The sequence below is a fragment of the Symphodus melops genome, assembly GCF_947650265.1.
Source record: "Symphodus melops genome assembly, chromosome: 12".
NCBI classification, from domain to species: domain Eukaryota; kingdom Metazoa; phylum Chordata; class Actinopteri; order Labriformes; family Labridae; genus Symphodus; species Symphodus melops.
This window is the reverse complement of record NC_136702.1, coordinates 4,806,121-4,830,198: the sequence shown is the minus strand read 5'-3', so window position 1 is coordinate 4,830,198 and position 24,078 is coordinate 4,806,121. Positions and strand designations below refer to the sequence as shown.

At 40.5% G+C, this 24,078-nt stretch overlaps 3 protein-coding genes across 3 annotated transcripts in view; all 3 read left to right on the top strand.

The window, feature by feature from the left end:
• upf3a (UPF3A regulator of nonsense mediated mRNA decay) overlaps window positions 1–4,412 on the top strand; it is a 6,556-nt gene extending 2,144 nt beyond the window's left edge. The window contains exons 5-6 of the mRNA XM_079357960.1: window positions 298–654; window positions 2,491–4,412. Of these exons, the coding sequence (XP_079214086.1) occupies window positions 298–654; window positions 2,491–2,679 (546 nt within the window). The 3' untranslated portion in view covers window positions 2,680–4,412. The remainder of the gene's footprint in view (window positions 1–297; window positions 655–2,490) is intronic.
• A 1,839-nt stretch (window positions 4,413–6,251) lies between these two features.
• p2ry8 (P2Y receptor family member 8) lies at window positions 6,252–10,076 on the top strand. The gene is made up of 3 exons (XM_079357903.1): window positions 6,252–6,412; window positions 8,142–8,461; window positions 9,017–10,076. Exons 1-3 carry the CDS (start codon window positions 6,287–6,289, stop codon window positions 9,780–9,782), a joined length of 1,212 nt encoding a protein of 403 aa, XP_079214029.1. The 5' UTR covers window positions 6,252–6,286; the 3' UTR covers window positions 9,783–10,076.
• Window positions 10,077–10,554: 478 nt separating this feature from the next.
• asmtl (acetylserotonin O-methyltransferase-like) lies at window positions 10,555–22,764 on the top strand. Its single transcript, XM_079358280.1, is given in 16 exon segments — window positions 10,555–10,643; window positions 11,773–11,889; window positions 12,779–12,910; window positions 13,313–13,360; window positions 13,446–13,510; window positions 13,610–13,674; window positions 14,111–14,219; window positions 15,042–15,333; window positions 15,420–15,614; window positions 16,738–16,900; window positions 16,997–17,079; window positions 17,081–17,197; window positions 17,335–17,467; window positions 17,548–17,688; window positions 17,776–17,898; window positions 19,109–22,764. Coding segments are annotated over 15 exon segments (1,965 nt in total). The 5' UTR covers window positions 10,555–10,643; window positions 11,773–11,796; the 3' UTR covers window positions 19,315–22,764.
• Window positions 22,765–24,078: the final 1,314 nt, after the last annotated feature.

The following is a 24,078-nucleotide window of genomic DNA, read 5'->3' as shown; positions in this document are numbered from 1 at the left end:
GGTAAAGTTAAGATCAGGGAAACACACCAGAGAAAGGAAAACAAAAGTTTTGGAGTTAGATGAAGGCGTGTCTGTTCAGGTGAAACATAGTCAATTATTTCCATATGGAATTTAAACACCAATGCTATATTATTATAGCGTCAATAAACCACTTTAATCCACACAGTGAATAGAACCCGCTAACCTTCGTATGTATTAAATCTAAAAGGTAAAATCAGTTAAATGAAAATGTACACAAGTAATTGATGTTAAGATAACTGCATACACATTACACAAAGATTTCTCAAATAACTACAGAATGACTGTAATTTTTCTGGACCCTGTGTCTCTGCAATCTCCTCTCTGTCCACTAGAGGGCAGCCAGACAGCGACAAAGAGCCCCGAGAGCAGCACGGCCGCAGACAGAGAGACAAGGATCACCGTGGGAAAGATGAGGAGAGGAAACGACAGAGACACCACTATGAGTTTGACAAGTTCATGCGCCGCAAAGACGAAACCAAGTGGGGGAAGGGTTACTGCCAGGACCGGGCCAAGAAAGAGGGTCACCATCATGGCTATTCATACTGTCCTGACAGCGGAGACAAACTGGGGAAGGAGGACAGGGATGAGCTGGGTAACAGGAAGGAACGTCTGCGAAACAAGGTGAGCGAGAAGGTGAGCATGAGATGGGGGGGGAGGGTGAACTATTTACAGTGTTTCAGATGTTTGATGATGTGCGGTAGTTAGCAGTTGATGATGATCAACTCAGATAAACCATGTGTTACTTCACACGAGTGTGTTTATAGAAACAGTCTCGTTGACAGTCACGTCAGGTCTTAAACCACATGCAGAACACTTCAGCATTTTTCACACCAAGAGATCACACCTTTTAAGATTGCTCAATAATTTGGAAAAGCAATTATTTTCTGAGGTTTATTGAAGAGCATGATTAAATGACAAACTGTTGTAATGTTCTTACTTTCTTGCTTTAGGCCTTTCCTTTTTGCTGAACACCTGAAGGTCATGGTCTCTCACTCTCAAAATGGTCAGGCTGCAGACATTGCCAGACTTATCCAGGAAGCTTATTCCTGAAATCCCATATCAACATGAAATGTAATATCACCATCAAGCAGTTCCACTCCCTCCTCCTGTTATTGCTAAAGTATCCAGCTCCTGCAGATTCTTCCCCGTGCTGCTCTAACATGGGACAGTTGTCAGTGAAAGTTTACGAATCATCAAGTGAGGCATCTTACTGTCAACAAGAAAAGAGTCAGAATGTTCTCTCCATACATTATATACGTTATATGTATTTGAATGGTGACACACACTCAGTTGTGGATGAGACAAGCTGTGACTTCAAGTCGTTGAGTGGCGTTTTACGATGGTGAAAACAAAGCAAAGAAGGTCCATATCCCTGCTAGGATAGAGTCCTGTGGATTTATGTTCGACCTCTTTTTTTTATGTAGGTGCTCCGGTTTCTCAAGACCTGAAAACATATATGTTTGCAATGTTTTAACTTCAGGACCCCTGAACACGGACCAAGAGAAACAGCAGGTCCCTGTGGCCTGCTCAGCAGCTGCCCGCTTCTCCTGATAGTGAAGGAAGGCTGAGGCAGAAAACAGCTTCTCTGTTGGCTTATAACTAAACTTTCCATCATGTCGCTTCACTTACTGAGTGTAACACGGCTCCACTTTGTCTTTGGCCTCTTTGTTTTGATAATGATGTCTTGTGATCCTGTTTTGGGCTGGGCATTATTGTTAATGCATGAGAACGATAATAAAATCAAATTTAAAAAAAAATACAATGAAATTTTCACTTTTAGTGTTCAAAATTTAATTTACCTTAACAGTCTAAATTTGACTGAATGGAACATAGCATCATTTTACTTTATTTACTTTTTTCCCGTCTAACTTCACTGTCACTTGACTGTACTTCATTTTACTTAATGGAACTGTATTCACTTTTCTTAACTGTGTCAGTGCCTTAGTTTATAAACTGGCCCTTACGCATCGGTTCTGTCTCCCTACTCCGAGAGGATTTGGCTGGAAACTGTGCTCAAGTCTTCTCGACTTTGCTCTGCTCCACTTTAAAAGAGTCTCCATCTTTGGTTAGTGTATCCATAGTCCTGGTATTCTTGGGTTTCTTCAGGCCTTTGTCAACTTTGTTGATTCATGATAAGCCATAAAAAAAATCTATTAAATAAAAACTAAGAGTCTTTATTTATGCTCAATAAATCAGACTGAAGTGAAAGTCAGTCTAGTTCAGTGTGAAAAGGCTGTGACACCTCAAGTTTTTCTAAACTTCCTGTTATTTTCTCACAGTTCTCATCTTTGCAGTGTGTTAGGTTTGACTTTGCATCCTGTAACCACAATGTTTCCTGCACCTTCCAGCCCAGTGTTTGTTTAAGTAAACTTCAGGCATTTTGACTTCTAAGACGAATAAGTAGGACAGAATGTTTTAAGCTGTGCACTGCTTGTCTCTCCCATGTCGCTGCTCTTTGTCTTCCTGCAGGACCGTCCCGCCATGCAGCTCTACCAGCCGGGCGCACGAAACAGGAAGCGCATGAGCTCGGCAGGAAAAGGCTATGACTGCATCCCTGTGGGCCTCTCGCCTGAGCCTGGGGCCGAGCATTGTTTTGAGGTGGTAGCTATGGCAACGGGGCTGGAGAGTAGGTTTGAGAAAATCAAAGATGAACAGTAAGCAGTTTGTACATTAATTTAATTTCATTATAAATTAATGAAATTTACTGTGGTGGGATTGCAAAGTCATCACTAAGCTTTCAATCTCAATCAATTATTCAAACTTTATTTGAATAGCAATTCATAACAAGTGTTATCTAAAGACACGTTACACAAAGCAGGTAAAGGACCTTACAAGGACCTTAGTCTGTTTACAAAACAAACTATGATCAACTTCAAGCACTTCATTACAGTCTTTTTTAGTTTTTAATTTTTTTTTTTTTTAGTTTTGTTAGTTTGGCAGGAACATAAACATTTATAGTGTTGTGGTAGGGAAAATCGGTCCTGTTCTCAAGACCACTTTTAGGTCTCTGTCTGGTGCCGGTCTAAGACTCTGTGGACTTCAATGAATTCCGGTGAAGACCACCACTGATTGGCTATTTTTCCATGTCATTTCTTTGATTAGAAGGAGAACATTACGGCAACCTTCCTGGGTTTTTAGTATTTTGTGACTGCGCACGTTTTTTTCGGTGAACTTTTTCATGAGTCTCGGTCCTACCCTGCCTTGATCTTGGTCATGGTCTTGATCTTGACTCGGTCTCAGTCTGTAAATGTCTTGTTATGTCTTGGTCTCAACTAGTGTGGTCTTTGCTACAACACTACGTAGCACTCAAAAAAGTATTGCCTCAATGTTTTACATATTTTCAAAAAGCAAAGTATCCCATTATTTTGAGTCTTTGGAATAACCCAACGATAGTAGTTATTTTAGAGACAGCATGACTGAATTACTAACATTAATTTGGTTTATATGATGTTTATCAAATCGCCTCCTTCAAGTTCACTTCTGAGTCATTTGTTTTCCACTCATTCCCTAAAAGTCCTTTTTTATGAAGCCTCTGTGGATTGTGCTGAAACCTGGTGTTTGTAATAATCCCACAGATTTTATTAAAAATGAAATGTAATAATGTAGGGATGAGCTACAAACAGTGAATGTGGAAGAGCGAAAGAGAACATTGTGTGTGTATTTTGTGTTGATAAAGATGAAAGAATGAGGGTGGTAACGATATCGACAAAGAGGACGACGTCGACATGTTGAACTAACAGAGATGACAGACTGCTCTTTTATTTTTGAGTAAATCATGGTCAACCATGAGCCAGGAAGAACACAATCTCTACATTTCTAAAAAAGCATTTCCTAGATTTAAAAGTGAAGTAATTGAATGGTTCAATAGAAACCACTCATTTTTTAAACTATGTGCATGGTTTTTAATGAATTCTGTCAACTTAGCCGTTTTCACATATGCACTCCGGATAATATCTTGATAATTATGGGAGGACTGCAGCAGTCACAGCATATAAACGTCACTCTCCCCTCCAATTGGTTTGAGCTGAATTCTCCGGAGAACATCCTGCTGCATTCTCACATCAGCCCACTTGGACGTGCGTGCGGGAAAAAAAAAATCCAAGGGGTATGGTAGGAAAAATTCAGAGTGAAACATTTGGCTGTTTGTGTTCACATAAACACCTTCGCAAAATATCCTGAGTTTGTCAGGAGATTTCTCTAAGCGTGAAAACGGCGTAAGAGTAATGCTTGAGAAGCTACAGATACGCATTTGTATAGTGAAATAGTCTGTAGATCAAGCCGTACACATTATTTTTGCACATGAGTGAACATTTGTCTATCATACCTCTTGTATATTTTGTGTTCTTTGAGTTGTAAGAGAATAAAGCTCCCTTCATGTTTTAAGTGGTAAATCAGTGTTCTGGTTCTTTATATGACAGTTTAGCTGAGGCTGTAGCCCTGCCCTTATTACACGTGTGAAACTGACACATCTGAGGCAATTAGTACACACAATGACTACACATGGAAGTGGGTGGAGATATACAAAACCCCACCTTCTTTCTCTCTAAATGTTCGATGAGTTCATTGTGATACCAGAGTTTAAAAAAAAAAAAATTATTACCTCCACTGAATAATAACAAAACTTGTTACTCAGTGTTTTCTGTTTGAGTTATCGGAAGAAGACAAAAAAATCAGTAGCAGTGACTGTCAGCCAGATAAAGCAGAACTGTCACATCAACAGGAAGGCAACAGCTCAAGAAATCATGTGAATCTTGTGAGGGACGAGTTCAGCCAGGCTTTCTCACTTCACTTAGGAACATCCCTTTTAAACAGCTCGTGTGATAGCGTGACATAAAGTGTGCCAGGGTTCTCACAATAAAGAATATGGCAACAAGATTACGAGTCAAATGGGGTCATTTCTTTATTTTTAATCACAAAAAAAAACAATGTGAAATTTGCAATGAAAAAAAATTTGTTTGCAACCTTTGAGTAAATGGACTTGAGCTTGTATAACGTCTCTCGGGTCTTTATGAATCCTCGAGGGGGGAATTCTGGTGTGCACTCTGTTATTGAGGGACATTCTTTAACCACATGTTAAAGCAGGACCTGTGAATAGATGTCAGAGTGTGGTAGCAGCCCAAAAGAGGCGCCCCCTGAGCTGGATGTGGGTTCAGTGCTTTGCTCAAGGGCAACTCAGCAGTGTTCGAGATCTCTGGGAACTCTCCAGCTACCAGTCCATCTTTCGTATTTTCGTCTGTATCGCTCCAGTTTCCAACCCAAGTCCCTTATGGACTGAGCTACTGTCGCCCTTCTGACTACTCGAAGTGCTTTCACACCGCATGTCACACCCTCACATTCACATCCTAATGGCAGAGGTTGCTATGGAAAGTGACTATAAGAAGTAACTAATCCCATTCATACACATTTATACACCGCCAGACGAAGCAGCAGGAGCAAAATGTACTAAAAGTGCGATGGAGTGCATGTAAGAAAATAAATGTAAAGTCCAGTGAGTGTTAATGTTATGCATACAAACAGTTTTAGCCTTTGCATGTTTTCTGACTGTGGGGCTGGTGAGAGTCTGTGTTATGTGGGGGGGGGGAAGGGGAGGACGGGGACATTGTTCATCTGGTTGACAGCAGAGGGGAAGTAACTGTTCTTGTGGCGAGAGGTTTTGGTACTGATGGACTGCGGTCTCTTACCAGAGGGGAGAGTCTCAAACAGTCCATGTGTGGGATGAGGGACTGACCCTGTAAGTCTGATCTCCTCTGGCAGGCAGTCTCGAAGTCTGGAGAATCTGCTGCCTTTAATTTTCAGATCTCAAAAAACTCAGCCGATGATGTCAGATTGTCCTGGCTCATAGGGGTCAGGTGTTAATACGCCTAAACAACTGAGGGGGTTTAATACTTCCTATTCTCTGTTGCTGAGTATAACTGTATGACGTAGCTCATGTTTCTTTCCATTTCACTTACCTCTGTTTTCTGACTAAAAAGGTCTGAAAGCAAAAGTGACACCATCTATGGTATCAGGAAATCCCTAAACTTTCAAAGAAAACATTTGTAACTTTTGCTTTTGTGTCGTCGGTAAACCATCAAGTTAAAGGTGTCACTTTAGAGGTAAGTCATCACTATTATGTGGAGGAATACAGCTATAGTGGAGGTAGTAATGATGTGTAAATGTGTGTGTTTTCCATGCTTTGACCATGTGGGGAGTCGTACACGTGCTATTTCCAAACTGACTCTGACGGGTAAAGTCAGCACAGTAGGAATTGGATGAAGATTGTCACATGGTCCATTTCCTCTGTCTCTTGCTTTGGCACTGTAACCACCTCCAGCTTCATTTCCTCAGCAGTCATAATAGTCTGAACCGCCACCTGTTACTACCTACGCCACCTGCCTCTGTGTTTGTCAACGTGAGTAACTGAATTCTTACTGGGATTTATCAAGTAGAGCCATGCCTTTTATGACCACTATGTGTTTGTTTAGTTTTATTTTAATATGAACTTAATCTTAAACTCAAACTGACCGCACCACATGTCATGAACTCCATTTTTAGGTGTTTTTATCATTTATTTATTAAAGTAAAAGGATCAAAAATGTTGAAAATGTGAAACCTGTTCCATGACTTTTAATCTTTTAAACATCCAAATAGAAAGTAAAGGGATACTACAGTACTTTCTTTCTTCTTTTTGGGATGAGGTTTTTAATTTAGATTATTATCACATAAACAACATACAGTGGCCAATAGAACTATATATTTGACTTGGATCTGAGATCAAATATTAGTATTCTTAACCTTCAATCGCATGAGGTGTTTTTTTAATTATTTTATTGAACCAGAAAAGAAACTCACTGTGATTAAAAATCTCTTTTTCAAGAGTCTCCTAGTCCAGATGGACAACAGGACAATTTACAGAGATCACACAAACAACGAGCAGCCAAACAAACAAATATCAAAAATACATCATTAGACATTAAAAGACACAATTAACATATCTGAACAGCAAACGTTTGTCAATATTATCTACAAACCCATCAGGGAGTACATTTACAGCCAGACATACTCAGAGAATATTTTTTAAAATGTAAATACATGTGAAAAAATCCTAAATGAAACCCTAACCCTCCTAAATGAAGACATACATGCTGTCATAGTTATAGTTAAGTATGGAGACAAATTGAAGTGTTTTTGTTCTTTCTCAGAGAATTCTCACATTGCAGCCACTGACACATTGGTAACTGTAACTTTTCATGCGAACTAAAAAAGGTGTGGTTGAAACTGTCAATTTTTTTTCAGCAATAGTGTACTTTCCATTTCACAACTTCCAGTAGAAATGACAATGGCTATATGACGAATGTGTGTTGATCTCCCCTCTGTTGTTTCATGTGGCAATCCCCTCCACCAGTGCCACGTGCCAGCTGCTCGAAATGACTTTATTAATACAGCAAAACACACAAACACAACACCCAGAGTACTTTGTGTGGGATCATATAGATTAAAAATAACAGCAGAAGATGTCCATGGACAAATAAAGCATTATAAAACAAAACCAGCCTATGGTAAATGAATTGGAACAAGCACAAGATAATACATCAAAAAACTAGAGAAAAAACTCTTCTGACCCAACACGCAAGCTTTTCATAAAGAAAAAAAAAATAAAATGCAAACATGAACCTCAACAGTAGTAGGACGTGAAGTTGGGGTTGGAATTGAGAGAAAGTAGTATACATAAAACCATCGTAACTGTCATGCAACAAAAGAGATGCGTGACAGTTACGCTTGAGCTGCTCACTGCAACAGTTGGAAGTGACCACAAATCAAGCATATCTTTTTCCTGTGTGATAACTCCACCCTGCACATGGGCTTTTTGAAAGCAAACAATGAGAAAAAGAACACAGTTCTGAAGCGTCTGTTTCACACCTCCAGATCAATCAGTTTTGCACATTCAAATGACAAAAATAAACCTCATTTAATGGCATGCAACTGATTACACGCATCATTGTTGCTGTTTTGTGCTTTTTTCTTAATGCGCTACAAAACACTGGCAATACATGCATTCAGACGTTTTAGAGTATTAACCACTACTTTTATGAACAAACGCTCTTCCACAACCATCACATTTTTTAAACCCTTCTTCACAGGTGATGAGAAGCCATTCACTTCAAATCATGACAAATAACTCCAGCAACTTCAAACTGGACAACGCCACCCTTTCCCTGTTTAAGAACGATAACGTCAGCATCGCCATCTCCATCATCTACATAATCGTCACCTTCGTGAACCTGGTGGGAAATGGCCTCTCCATTTGGATTCTCATCTTTCGCACCTCCCCAAAGACTCCCTCCATCATCTTTATGATACATCTCACCCTCACAGACCTGGCTCTTGGCTTGGCTTTACCCTTTCAGATAGCCTACCAGCTCCAAGGATACCACTGGATTCTTGGACCCAAGATGTGCAGGTATAATCTATGACTCTAGGATAATTGTAGGGCACTGAAAAAGTACTGTTGCAGGTACAGGGGATCGAACACCCTACCTTCCAGTTGAGAGACCATTCACGCTGAGCCACAGTCGTCCCATTTAAAGGGCAAAAGTGACAGCCTGGCACTGATCAAAACTGTCAGTACCTTCATAAATTTACAAATTACATGCTTTTTGTTAGCTATACTCAAGGCTGTGTTATTGTTATTATCAACCTGTGGATGAATCTCATCTCAGCATTTCTGATATTCAGTACAGCTCTTGAGTTATTGCTTAAACACATTTGGATAAAATACAAAGACAAATTATTAGAAATTATAAACTGATAAGTGTCCTTTTTTCAATAAATATTCTAAGTTATATTCCTGCTTTTTTTAGGTTTTACTCAGTCTCCTACATTTTTATTAATCAGACTTGCCCTACTGAATATTTGCTCATGTAAAACCTTGGTGTTTTGGAAAAACAGTGACTGATACTTCTACTAAAGTCTTTTGAATGTAACATTTTTTTCTCTTCTGTGTATCCGTCTATAGTTTCCTGACCCTGGCCTTCTACACCAACATGTACTGTTCCATCCTGACCATGATGGCCATCGGTATTGATCGCTATCTGGGCATCGTCCGGCCCATGCTGTACAGAGAGACCAGGGAGAAGAAATCTGTGGCTGTCATAAGCTGTGTCCTCATATGGGCCGTGGTCCTCGGCGTTCTGCACCCGCTGATGACCACAGACCTGACCTTTGATGTCCCTGAACTCGGGATAACCACATGCTTTGACGTGCTGAAGAAAGGCATGCTCCCCACCAAGGCAGCCTGGGCGAGCTTTGTGTTTGGCATGGTGTTTATCTTATTCTTCTTCCCCTTCTGTGTCACGGCATTCTGCTACATCAGGGTGATATGCAAACTGGCCAGTGATCGCAAGGCGGTGCAGAAACAGAGAGCAATACGTCTGGCTGTGATCGTCATCCTGGTCTTCAGCCTTTGCTTTGCTCCCAACAACATCCTGCTGTTGACTCATGGTGTCATGAGACTCTTCTATGATCAGTCTCTCTATATGGCCTACAAACTGTCCCTCTGTTTCAGCTGCATCAATAGCTGCCTCGATCCCTTCATTTACTACTTTGCTTCCAAGGAGTTCAGGCAGAAGCTGAGACACATAATGAATCTGCCGAGCCAGAGCAGTGCAGACCTGATGAGGACTGACTGCAAAGACAGCTTGTACTCTGCACATTGCACCTTTGAAGGTCAAGACAGGGAACACAGCAAAGTGTCTTTGACACCTCAGCAGACAGCAGAGTAGAAAAGCAGTGAAAGAAAGAGAAGAAAGTGGAAGGAAGTGGAAGATAAAAACACATGGTTAAGGTTGACCTGAATGTGGCAAACTGTCAAAGCGTATTTTTCCTTGGGTCAAATTGTGAAATAATTTTGCTTCCATTTTTGTTTTTAGCACTGAGGCAGCTCGTTGTTTTCCCTGAAAAAAATATTTTGTCTTTATTTTAATATTACATGCACAGCAACTGTGACTTTTTAAAAAAAAAAATGTAGCATTCACAAGTGTAAATATGATGTAAATAAAATCATTTTTTAAACCTTATATGACAGAATAAATCTTGCTTTTCAAAAAGTTGAGATAATATTTGTCTGCTAATGTGTTTGAATTGTTTTTAACTATGCATGAGAAGAGCTGACCTTCCACCACTTTAACTGAAGTGATCTTTAAGTTCCTCCTATTCAGCTTTAACTTTGCCACCAAAATAAAAAAAAGAATGAAAACAGGACAAACACACAGTCGAGGCAATAATATCAAATAAATGACAACTGTAAAACTGTAAAAATTGATACGAGTTCATAAAATAAACAGAAAGGTCTGCAAACATTACATAAACTAAGGCACCATCAAGGCCTTAGCCAGACTAAATAAAAGGTTTTAAAGTTTATTTTTTTCTTCTAAAACATGTTTCACTATTTTTAGTAGTCTTAATCCATCGTCCATATTTACTGTCCTACATTTAAAAAAAAAAACCCACACAGAAATAGCATATGCCCCTTTAAGTTACGTCAACGTCTTGCGTCGTCACGTGATGCGTCATCACGTTGATCGTCCAATCCAAGCAAGAAGCTACCACTTGCAGTTTCCTGACTTTGACCATATGACAGCCAGGTAAGCGTTATGGGTTTCCTTTAAAGTAAAGGTCGTATGTTTGTTTGTAAGTTAGTTTGTTTGTTTGTTTGTTAGTCTGTTTTCTCTGTCGCTTGTCGTTTATTCTGAGAACTGGTCGAGAAAACGTCACGTTGCAGAACTTGCAGGAAAGTGAACCTCCATGAGTCACATTAAAGTCTGCAAAACGACCCACAGATGGGCTGTTCTCTGACTCCATGCTAACATTTAAAAAGGTGTTAAATGGTTTTCAGCTGTGCCTGTTGTAAATTATTATTTTATACACTTAGAGGTACAACGTTTGGGGAATACATTAACTTAGTTATAGATAGATGTCAGTGATGGTAATGCTACACACGTAATTTAATACAGTGCTTATTTACTACTTGATGATTACAATGAGTGAGGAGGTTTTTATAGTATTAAGGGCAGCTTATTTCTTTTGATGCATTCTTCTAATACGATGTCTAAATAGATAAACCTGTCAGTCCACAAACCTTAACAAAGTTGAGCAGAAGGCCTATTTCAAGAATTCAAGTTAGTCCATCCAATGAATGTTGAAATTATACAAACGCACATTAAATAGATTTAGCCATGTGTAAAATATTCAGAATGACTTGATGTAATTAGTTTTCAGTGCAGTAGTTGCAGAAAACCTTCAAGCTTTGTTTAAATCCTGATTTGGTTTAAAGTGTGGGACCAACACATCGAACATTGTCCACAGAAAGTAGGCAGGGATTAGATTTCCATTCTTCATGATTAAGAGAGAGGATTAGGTAGGGGGGAGTTTTGCCCTGAACTGGACCAGTGACTCTTATGCACCTTTTTTGTTTCATCATTAAATGCAATGATGAGTAAGAGAAAGTTCTGGTCCTGATATACGATTATTTAGATGCGAGATAATCAGAGAAGCTGAACCCGTTTTTCTTTGATGAATCATTTAGAGGATTTATTGGTTTTGTGTCAGTTGACTGATCAGTCGTCGACATGTCAGCAGCACTTTATGAACCTGCAGGTCCTCAGTGAATGGGTTCATTACTGAACAGCTGCAGTCACCTGACATTGGAATGCTGAGTCTATAACATGAAGTAGCTCACATCTGTAATGTTTAACTCCGCTCTTTACCTCACAGGGTCAGTTAGACGAGGAGGACACCATGGTGCTGAACCCGGTCATTTCCAAACTCGCCAATAAACTGGTCGTGCTAGCAAGTGCTTCTCCTCGGAGACAGGACATTCTCCGCAATGCGGTACGTATATGATCTACTATTCGTAAATACATATACATCCAGATAAGTTGAGTTGATTTGGAGCAAAGTTTCTCCTTTTTCATCTGTCGCTCTGCTTTTATGACCCCTAAAATACACAGATTAGAGAGTTTTCAATTCAAGCAGAATAAATCGGGTTCAGTTACAAACTAATAGTCGATCAAATATCTATCTGTCTTGTAAATCCTGCGTGTATCCATCAGGGAAATTCACACGCAAGCTTTAGATGACGATACGAATAAGGCCGAGAAACTGTACAACCGCTCTGAGAACAGGAAAGCCTCCCGAGTTCACAGAGGACCTCCTCACCCCGTCTTCATCCCTCCTCCCGGTTACTGCCATCAGAAAGACGCTACAGACGCTCCGGCCTGGAAAAAACATCTACAAAAATAATTAAAAATTAATTCCTAGGATAACCTCGGACCCTGACGTGAAATCGAGGATTTTTATCAGCTGATGTTTGTAACTGTCTGTTACAACGCTTGTGCTGTGTTTTTAATGCAAGTTGTGTTTATTGTTTGAGCATTGACAAAGAATAATTTCTGTCACTCTTGGGACAGACAGTAAAGTCAATCTAATCTAAAAAAAAAAAAAAAAAAAAAAAAAACCTTTACTGAGTGTATAATACATGTTTATCATGTCTCTTACTTTGTCTATGTTGATTTGAATCACGCTAAACAACGCGCTCGTTGAAGAGTACCAAAGAGTGTGTGTTTAAAAGATGTGTCTGAGAGCAGTTTTCAGTTGAATTTGTCATCAACAAAAAGCACTGACACAGCCAAATATCCCCCTCTGAACATACTCTGGTTATAGAACTGAACAGAAAAGGTTTTGATGCAGTGTTTTTGTTGTTTTGGTCTTCTACTTTCAGGGCTTACAGTTTGAGGTTGTACCATCGTGGTTCAAAGAAACCCTGGATAAGGCACTTTTCAGCGCACCTCATGAGTACGCTGTTGAGACGGCCAAACAGAAGGCTCTGGAGGTGGCCAGGAGGATGCCCTTGGTGAGTTTGACTTTGACTTTTTATTTTATTGTCCCCGAGGGGAAATTCTTTTTCCCCAGTATACAGTTTTAAAGGCAGCGCGCCGACAGAGGGTGAACACAGGGAGATACATGAGGGACAACAGGACATACAGTGACAGGACATACAGTGCATATGGTTATGGGGGGACCAGGGATTGGGACTGAGGTGGATTTTTATTGAGGGCTGTAATGACTGTAGGCACCAGGCTTCTGCCGTATCGCGCACAACAGGGACCTGTACCTGCGTCCGGAGGGCATGATGGTGAGGTGGCAGTTGAGAGGGTGGGTGATGTCCAGTGCTACGTTTAACCCCTTATTATATGGAAGTACACAAAACGTGAATTACCTGTGTTGTCGCATTGATTCATACCTTTCTCTCCAGAAACATTTGAAGACTCCTGACATCGTCATCGGCGCAGACACTATTGTGGTGAGAAAGGAAGCGTCGCAGCTGTTTCTCTTCCACGCGATACAAACTGTAACGTGTTCATAACTCCGTTCTTTCATTTCCACAGACTGTGGATAGCATGATTCTGGAGAAGCCAGTGGACAAAGAGGATGCTTACAGGATGCTTTCGAGGTGCGAAACGTTCACACTGTGTCGAGTTTGAAACAAAAAAACAGAAAAAGAAAATTTTATGTTTTAACAGCTCTTTCTACGCTTTTATTTCTCTCTCAGCCTGAGTGGTAAAGAGCACAGCGTCTACACCGGCGTCGCCATTGTTCTCTGCCATGACAAAGAAAGTGAGTAACTTTTGAACTCTGGTTTCCGTTTTTTTTCTGCAGAAAGTTGATGAAGCAAACCAGCCAAATAACGAAATGTCTTTTTGAGAAGCTGTTTTAATTCTCTTCCAAAAGTCCTGCGAGAACATCGACATGTCATTTATTGTCACATATCACATGCTCACGTAGTTTCTAAAAACCAACAACATGTTACCATTTTGGCTCTGACCGGTGCTTGAATCGGACCCTCCATCGACGTGTATGAGAGGCAGTGTCGCTGATTCAGTATCTGGCAATGAAAACCTGATATTGGAACATTTCTCAGTCAGAATGTCTGCGTGAAATGTTGGAAAAGATCTGAGTTTTGTCGATTTCTACAGTATTAGAGGACTTGACTTGCCAAATGTAGTCTCTGTTAGGGGACGCATGTCATTTCCAGCTCTCTGTTTTAACCCAGATGATGAAGTGGATTACCAGCTGATCGACTTCTACGAAGAAACAAAGGTGAAGTTTGCGGATCTGTCGGAGAGTATGCTGTGGGAGTACATCAATAGCGGTGAACCCATGTGAGTAGAACGGCTCCAACGTTTACATAAACTGTTGACTTTCTAAACGTTGTAACCTCACTGGGCACTCGTCATTAGAGGGGATCTGATTGGATGTGAGCCACATGAACCTGCTGCTTTTTTGGACTTTGGTACTGAGTTCTGTTCAAGCTGTGTTTGCTTTGTCCTGTTTGACCGGGATTATTTCAGCAAGAGGTGAATCCTCTACACATGAGTCGGCGAGAGTGCATGGTGTGATTGACGGTGTTGAAACATGAAGTCGATGCAGAAGTGCATCAAGGGGCCAACTTGAGAAATCCCTGACACGAAACATTTAAAAAAAGACAGTTTTTAAAGCAGAAGTAAAAACGTTCACAGCCTGGTACAAAAAACCCGATGTTGATCTGATGAGTTTATGTCCTCATAGTCACACACTGTACGGGGGGGGGGGGGGGGGGGGGGGTTTACTGTCAGTGGTCTGTGTGTGTGTGGTTTCTTTTTTTTTTTGCAAAGGGATGCTGTTTATTCAATTCAATTCAAAACTTTTATTTTAACTCGAAAGACACTGAGGGGTTCCCACATTTGCAGTGACGTCGAGCTCACAGCATAGAAGAGGAGATAAAAGTGTGTGTAAAATAAGAGACACAATAAGCTACAAAACAAAGACAACAGTTAAAACTGATGAACAGTGGTCCGTTACTATGGCCTTAAAGCTGCATGATGAAGTTTGTTGGATGACATTTCAAATGAAAGTCTTTCCCAAATGTAAATGTGCGCGGGCGACCTTTAGTACGAGCCAATCACTGGAATGTTTAAATAAGCATGGCTGTGAATGTGTTTCAGGGATAAGGCTGGAGGCTACGGTATCCAGGCTCTGGGCGGCATGCTGGTCGAGTACGTCCACGGAGACTTCCTCAATGTTGTGGGTTTCCCACTCAATCACTTCTGCAAACAGCTGGACCTGATTTACAACCGATCTACTTCCTTTTCTGAGCAGAAAAGTTTGTCAGCGAGCTTGAGTGAAAACGGCACTCACAGCAACAGTCTCAGCTCCTCAGCCAAACACAACCTCCCAAACGGCTCCTGTCAAACACACCAGAACCAGAACAGCCCCTCAGCCAGCCCCCTCAGCAAGGTTAGTGGATCTTTCTATTTTCAACCTGTGAAAACAATACATTCAAAATCGTGTCATTATTTACAGGCCACCCTCCCTGTGTTTAGGTCAAAAGGACTGGTGGTGACAGGGAAGCAGGTGAGTGTTCCCAGGCGTTGGTCAACAACTCGTCTGAACATAAAGCAACCTGTAAAGCTACAGCATTACCACAGATGACCAACAGGGGGCAGGAGGACAGTGAACCCAAGAAAGAAGACTTGCAGAGAATCATGGAATTGATGGATGGATTCAAAGCCTCAAAGGTGACAACAACATCCGAACTTCATTTACGTGGCAGAGTTGACAAAGTGCCGTAACAGATCAAGCAAAAAGGCGGAGTGGTCTGAGGGCAACACCAAGACAAACGCTCAAAGAACGTAACTTGTTTGCTGAGTTTTTGAAAAAGAAGCTTGACATTTCTCTCCTGTATGTTCATCGACTCAGCAGAGGATAAAAAAAAAAACCCGTCACAAAGAGGAAAACCATTCTCTGTTCAGCGTACAATCGAGGCCTTGACCTCACGTTGAAACAGGTTAAATGTTGTTTGTTTGAATCCAAAGAAGAGTGCCTGTAATCAAGATGTGCGGTTTCACTGAGGAATTATCAGAAAGTCTCAGGAAGTCAGACTGAGGTTATCTTCTTCAGAAACACAGCCGGTTTCCTGGCAATGTCACTCAGACAGTTTAACCTGACACAGTGCAAGGTTGTGATGATTGAGATTATATACTTCAGTTTTAACAGATGTTTTATTAAATAAGAAGGAATCCATGAATTAACTTTTCCTTTTAGGGGTTTTAAAACAAAGACACTTCTGAACTGTGTGTACTCGATGGTGTTTTTATGAAACTAAAGGAAAGAATGTGCAACACTTTACACATAAATGGAAATCAAGTATCTCCTGTGTAAATGTCCCTGAGTCGTGACTGACTACAATGAGTGAGAAGCTCGAGTCCTGGCAGCTGTGTTGTTGTCGAAGCTGTGTTTACATCATGTTTACGTGGACGGCCTTGTGTATAAAGCTGTTTTATTGAGGGAATCGAGAAAAGAATAACATACCCACTGCTTATTTGGATGAAACTTAAGTCTGTTAAGATCGCAGCCATCCCGTTTCAATTTGTATGCAATGTGAAGCTACGAGCTAACTTAAGTATGCTAACATTAGCCTGCTAACAGAACACTGCAGGCCACAGGTAATTGCAGCTCGAGCAAAAGATAGTTTTGTTCGCCGCTTGCGCTATACTTCTTCGTGCAAAAATCGAGTGGAGGTGGAGGGGTTTTGCTGGAGGAGAGCGGATGCCCCTATAAGTCTAAAATCTAATACCACATCAGTCTAAATGAAGCACACTTTTGCTTTGCATTTATTCTGCCTCTCTATAATTGTTCCAGGCACTGTTCACAGCCTCCAAGATGCGTGTGTTTGACCTGCTACAAAGCAGACCCGGGCTGCAGGCAGAGCAGATCGCCCAGGAGATCAAAGCTTCTTTGAAGGGGACTCAGTGTCTGCTGGAAGCCTGCGTGTCTCTGGGACTGTTAAGGAGCAAAGAGCAAAGTCAGTCAGCACTCATATGTGTAGATCATTACTGTCATTATTGAAACAGATGTCATTTAATATACGACTTAATCGACCTTTTGTCTCTTCTCCCAGCAAGCCACAATCCAGTATACGAGAACACAGATCTGGCCACACGATTTCTGCTGTCAGACGCTCCCTTCTCGCTGCATGGATACAATCCAGCATTGTAACAGCACCGTTTGGCCTCTTTTCTCCCACCTCGAGAGCGCCGTGCAGGAAGGAACCAACCAGCATGAGAAAGCATTTGGCAAGAAATCCAAGGACATGTTTCAGGTGATTATCTGTCAAGTTCAGCCTGACGTGGAAGCAATGTTGGAGGGATAATCGACCTATTTTTCCACAGATTGTGTGTTTTTTTTTTTAATTAACCCACATTATTGTTCCTGCTTGTCATTTGTTTTCACATACAGGATACTGTTTACTACGATCGAGAAGTCAAACTGAGATTCATGACGGCCATGCACAGCATCGCCAAAGTCACAGGAAAAGCCGTGGCAACAGCCTTTGACCTCTCCAGCTTTAAAACAGCGTGTGATCTTGGAGGTAAGGAGAGAACTGACACTTTGAAGTCTTCAAGTCCTTAATCCCTCTTTTACATATTATGGTTTGGGTTATTTTCCCAGGATGCACCGGTGCCATGGCTTATGAGTTTACAGAAGCCCACCCTGGGTTGTCTGTGACGGTGTTTGACTTGCCAGCTGTTGTTGACATGAGTGAGCATTTCACTCCTCAGCACAGAGACGACAGGGTGTCTTTCGTCGCAGGTCAGTTTGTGTCTCTGAATAGAAAGATTGACAGTTCGATTTCTTTCACGACAAACACTGTGCATCATCCTCTTTTTGTGTGTCCAGGAGACTTCTTTAAAGACGACTTACCCAAAGCCGACTTGTACATCCTGGCAAGAATTCTCCACGACTGGCCTGATGAGAAAGTGGATAATCTGTTGAAGAGGATCTCAGATGTGTGCAGACCAGGTACAATTCTACTCGTGATATCAGTTGTCTTATATTATTTGACAATCCAAATCCTCAATCCTAATATATTTTCAAGAATATCTATTACGCTGATTCATATTAAAATACATATCTATAATGTTACAATGTTGAATATCCATATTAAACCTCGGCAACGTTTTTTAAACTCAAGACAAACACTTGTCTGTGTCATCCCTATCTGAAATACCAAGATAGTATGGGGAGAATTTGAGAGATTTTTTTCCACCTACTTAAGCTCTGGCTGCTTTCACACTCACTCTGCAGGTTTCTCTTTTAAGCCTCTTATCGAATCAAAACCCCCTCATCATGCTGGAAAATTCTAGAAAACTATAAAAAGATCACACAATCAACCAATAAGTTTCCTATTCTTTAAAATTAAAGTCAGCAGCGTTTCATTTTCAACACTGATATTATAATATCTGATTTTACTGAAGTGTTTCCATGTTCTTATAAAACAAAAAACATCAGATGCTGTTTGGTTTGTTTCAGTAGAAATGTGAACACTGGTCCGCTGCTTTCTTCTGCTATCATGAGGTTTTTTTCTGTTAACAAATCTGATTCCAATCATACTGTAGAAAGGAGCCCACAAGCTAAAAAGCTAATTTTTAATGTTTATGAGGGCTTGTGAATCAGCAGATACCGTTATCTTAAAGTTGTACGTCTGCATACGTCATCACTGTGCCAGGCTGTGGACTCTTGCTCAGCGAGATCTTCCTGGATGAAGACCGAGGCGGTCCGAGTCGTGGTCTGCTGCAGGCCCTCAGCATGAGCGTGGGGAAACAGAGGAGTGCCGCAGAATACAGTCAGCTTCTGAAGAGCCACGGTTTTCTAAGCGCACATATCCGACACACTGACAACCTGCTGGATGCTATGCTCTGCATCAAGGAGTGACTGATGCCTCCCCGCAAAAACACTGTATGTGACAAACTGTCAAATGTAGATAAGTGTTGCCAAAATCAAGGACACACGTGTTTTTATTGATTGTGTACTTTTTTAAGCAGCATCTCTGAACCAATAAAAAGTTTTTTTAGTTTTTTTTTTTATAACTTTTCTGTTTTTGTGTTGTCAAAAACAGAAAGGTCATTGGGCTCTAAACACACTGATTTTTTTTTTTTTTTTTTAAGGTAGATCATTATAATCCCGTACTCTAGCCTAAAGGTTTTGTACAATCTCTTCTGTTGGCTCTCAGGATGTGCCGTGCTCATAGCAGAGACCATGTTGGACGGACGGAGGCCTCACTCAGCTCTGCAGTCTCTGAACATGCTCGCCCAGGCTGAGGGGACAGAGAGGACACGGAGACAGTATGTGGACATGATGAGAAAACATGGATTTGGGGACACTCGTGTGGTCGAAACTGGGAACTTCCTTGACGCTTTTATTGCCGTTAAATTGTAGCAGGTGAACAATGCAGAATAAAAATCATGTTTTCCATTTGATTATGACAGCCATTTTTGTTTGTGTGGTTAAAAATGGTTATAGATGAATGATACATAATTTGACTTCAAGCTCCTGTGAGTGCAAGTCAAGTTTTTGGCAGGGTGGTGGCAGAATACTTTCGTCTTCTGTATCAGTCATCCAGAATCGTTGGCATGGAAATAGTTAAAAACAAACAGACTCACAGGAGTCTGAGGGACAGAAAAAATGAACAGTCAGTGCCTCATGTTTGAGCTGCATTAAAGTCTACTGTAGCAGGTAAAAGTAATGTTTAAACTTTTCAATTCTGCAGATTGGTCCACTTTTGTTTTAAAAAATATTAGTAGAATATTTTATGTGTGGTTAAACGGTAGGAGAAAAAAAAAGCTTTTACTGATTTTAAGGGAAAATCAGCTGTTTGGTGACTCCAGTGTTATTGAAATCGTTGTTGCTGCAGAATGTATGACCACCTGGATTAATCATAATGCAGGTTAGCACAGTTAAACAGTCCCACATATAAAATACAACTTTTGGAAACCAAAAACGTGCAATATGTAAAGGTATATCACAGTAAGTAGAAATGGCAATCTAACATCCGCTGTACTCTGTTTGTGGTGCAGAAATTGCAGACTCGTCCTTTGCTGAAATCTCTTGCATCGAAAGGCATTTAAAAAGTGTAACGAGTTTAGTAAAATGGCCCACTGTGAGTTAATCGGCTGCTAACATCTTGATTTTGTGGCTAAACAGATGGTAACTTTGCGCACATATGAGACACTTTGTAAGGTGTAAGGTGCCTTGAGGAGTTGCTGGTACAGTTCTGTCCTTTCATTTCTTCCCACTGCTGGATTTGAATGTGGACACAGCAGCAGCTGTTTCTGTTGAATGAGATGTATTTTACTTTAAAGGGGGCTTCTCATTCTCTCGTACAGTTAAATAGTCGGTTTGATAGTTTGGTACATCTTCACTCCTTGAGGACTCATGCTGTGGTCAGCTGGATGACGGCTGTAGCTGCAGAGTGCATCCAGCCTCTTAAAAACACTCTGAAGTGTCATATTATAATGATGCAATCCTGATGCAACGGGAGAGAGATGATTAAAGCGAAATGATAAAATATAAGCAGGGATTTCGCCCGTGAAGAGATGTCATTTTTTGCACATGACTTCATGTTCGCATCACTTTTACTGGCCGTTTTTTGAGGTAGATTGCCGTTGATGAGGGAGGCTCAGTCTTCTTTAGTGACAGATTGTCAGACCGTCTCTGAAACATGGGTGGAGCGTTTGTCTTGGTGTTGTGGTTTTCTTCTTCTTTTTTTTTTACGTTCAACCTCATTTATCAACTTCACAAACTTGTTGAACCCACATAAACATCCATGTGTGGTTTTAACTTGGCCTCACTTCCTCCTGAACACTCTGTAACGTCAGATAGTCATAACGGCAAATGAGAAAATCCAGTTTTGTTCGATTGATCATATACACATAACACAACTCTGACTATTCGTACTCTTTTTTTTTTTTTGTATAGGGCCAACTCATAAGTGGTATTTTGAAATTGGCAAAATGCAGGTAGAAGACCTCAACCTTTGTAAGCCACACCACATTAAGACTGTGGGTGAAATACCTCTGGGCTTGCACGGTGGTCGAGTGGTTAGCCCTGTTGACTCAGAGCGAGAAGGCAACACAGGAGATGCTAAACAGCAACAAACATGCACCGCTACAGAATAAATCAAAAGTGACATGAAACAAAAACCTGCCTATAATGTCTCTGTTTTACTTGCACTACTTGCAGATCGCCTCTCTTAAGTCTGTAAATACACCCCAAACATTTCTTCCGCTGTCATAATGTTTGCACAGGATTTGAGTTTCTTGTTGTATCAGTTTACCTCCTCAAGGTGGCATCAAAAACCTGCAGATCTCTGTGGAAAACTTTTTGAAATGCAGAGCACTTTCTTTTTTGTAAAACTGTCTAATTCTTTCCTGTGGTAGAGTTTTCAAATTCAAGTTTAACCAATCATTTCTGTGTTATAATTATATTATATTATAAGGTAAGTCTTTTTTAAAGCTCAGAAGCCGATAAAACCGCCCCTTAATTCCTTGTCTGGTTTCACTTTTGAGGCATTGGGTAAAAGCAGCCAAACAGCTGATGGGAATGTGAGGATATCTGGCCAGGACAAACATTTCTTATTCCTTCTGACACTGAAAGTGTATCTGCATTACACTTCATTTTGGATCCCTCTCTAAGTATTTTCCTAGAATGGTAATAAGGGTGGTCACGTTATTCACGGCTATTTTCCTGTCAGTTTGAGCCCAGGCTCTTTTTGTGTCATCCAACTGATTTTTATTCCTCAGATTTTGTTCTTGTGATGAGGAGAGACACAGGGAGGGTGGACTGAAGTTCAAATATGACACTGAGTTTCAATCATGGAAGGTGTTTTTTTTTTTATTGTGAGCACATACGGAGGGCATCAAAACACGTACAATAGTAACGCTTGTCTTCCAGAGTGATTGTGAAAGCCTTTATTTATTCATTAAATCCAATACATTACCGATCAGTTTTTCAAAGGGACTTCCGCGGGGCAATGTTTTGTCGATTGCGTCACAGATGCCAGTCACAAATCACAGCACGAGTCTGTGTCCTTTTTAAAACACGACAAAGCATTTCCAAGAGGACATTTGCATATCTGTTCACTTCCTGTGTCCCATCTGCACCCGCTCACCCTCGAATTCCTCCAACGTTTTGTGTACAAGCAAAACCTCCTCAGAGTCTTTCTAATGAAAACCATTCAAGTCAATCAAGTTTAGCAGAGACCAAAGGCCAGTGTAATTTGGGAAAATTGCCTGAAACTCCAAAGTAATCTTCTGTAATGTGATCTTGCCTATTGAACACTGGCTGTACTGTACGTGTCGGATAAGAGCTCAGTCATTTTCTTCAAATGCAGTCCTGACAAGCAGCATGGATATCCACCTGCAAGTAATCATCATTCTAGTGTTAAGTGCTTTGATATTAAAATGACTGATTTAAGACCATTTGCTGCTAGTAGATAGCGATTTGGAAACACTTCCACATGTTGATAGTGGGGACAAGCTGAGTTTTGGGAAACTGGAGGACTGCATGTTTTTCCTGTTGTAGAAAAACACATTACAGATTCACTGTTTCACATGAGAACTCTAACTATGCTTGTATGTAATCCAAGTTTCTTTGTACGTTCACTTTACACTCATGCAACATCTAATGCAAGCACTAGGGGGCAGCGTTGGCTAAATTTCCTTTTAGTGACTTTTTCTATCATTGTTTGTTGACATTTGCATCAAAGTGACAGCAGAGGACAGCCAATTTCACTGCTGATATATTTGAAATATTTGCAAACATCCATGTCAAACTCTTGTGTCATCTTAGTTTAAAAAAAAATAAACAGCATCATTGTTTATACCCAAAGCATCTCGGTGACTTTGAGAAGGATTTGCACAACCCAAATGCTTGCAAGCAGAATAACAAACACTCTCTAATCAGTCAGTTTTCCCCTGAATTGCCTCTCAAAACTGAACTCATGCTCGGGCACCTGTTTCAAAGAGCGGGCTTGTTTATCAAAGGCCTCCTCTGTCAACAAACAGAATAAGCGGGATGATGGCTGACTCCTCAAACCCACATCTGATTTCAGCAAATGTGCGATTGTTCAAAGTGAGTTGTGCTTCATTGATTTGTTTCAAGGCAGAGGAAAAATAACCTCAGGGCTTCTACCAGTTAGAAATAACAATGGAGTCCTTCTCGGCTGTTTGTAGTTTTTTGGACTGACATCAGTTGTAGAACATGGAGGGATTTTCACAGAGGATTGGGACGGTTTAAAAGACTCGGCTACTTTTCATGAAAACAGGGCTTTATGTTGGTGTATCAGATTAGTGAAATATACTCTCGCTGTACTCAGTGATTCAGCAGATATATTGATTTGATTTATGGCTGCGTTTTATTTTGGGGCCTCAAATTATTCAAAAAATTCTTCATTTGTTTAATTAGATTACATAAATGATTACTTTCACATATTAGGAAACATAGATGTTTTTGCTCATCATGTACACAGTCAAAAAAACACAATACAAACAGTTTCTGGTTTACAGCTTTCCATAAAACAATAAACCCTTTTTTTTACGATGTCACAGCTTGGACATCTTAAATGTTAAATTTAGTGAAGTACGAGGTGGTTTTCTGTGTGAATGATTATTATGTAAAACAACAAATCAAGTCTTGAAGTGTAATATTTGTTGGTGTAAAGCCGTGTTGTGTCAGCGTAATGTGACCGTATGCCAGGAGTTTAATGCAGGTTGTTTTCCATAATACAATACAAGTTCCAATAGTCAAAGTTTGTGTCCAGATTGGCGTAGCTAGGAGCTTCGACCACGTTAGCATACAGCTAATCATCTCCAGCCCCCCCCCAGCAAAAGATAAAAAAGAACCAATTCTGTTTTTACTGCCGTTTAAAGGCACTACTTTAAGATTCCAACAACAGGTTCATGTAACAGGTTTCTACTTGTTTTGTTGAGCTAAGCCGCGCTCACAACAACCGTATTACCGCTTTAAACAAAGTTAATCTTCTTTTTCTGATTCTTTTTTTTTGTTCCCTTATGTTTATTGAGTCATGGTTTCCTTTTTTGTTCTGTTTTGAAAGTTATTTTGTAGAATTAAAAAACACGCATCACCTGGCAATTATTTCACTATTAGGCTATAGGCCTACTGATAAAAGTTTGTTTGTCTTTT

Coding starts and splice junctions, on each gene's coding strand:
- p2ry8 (XM_079357903.1), top strand. CDS start 6,287: ATGGTCCATTTCCTCTGTCTCTTGCTTTGGCACTGTAACCACCTCCAG. Junction 6,413..8,141: donor CTGCCTCTGTGTTTGTCAAC/GTGAGTAACTGA, acceptor CCTTCTTCACAG/GTGATGAGAAGCCATTCACT. Junction 8,462..9,016: donor CTTGGACCCAAGATGTGCAG/GTATAATCTATG, acceptor ATCCGTCTATAG/TTTCCTGACCCTGGCCTTCT.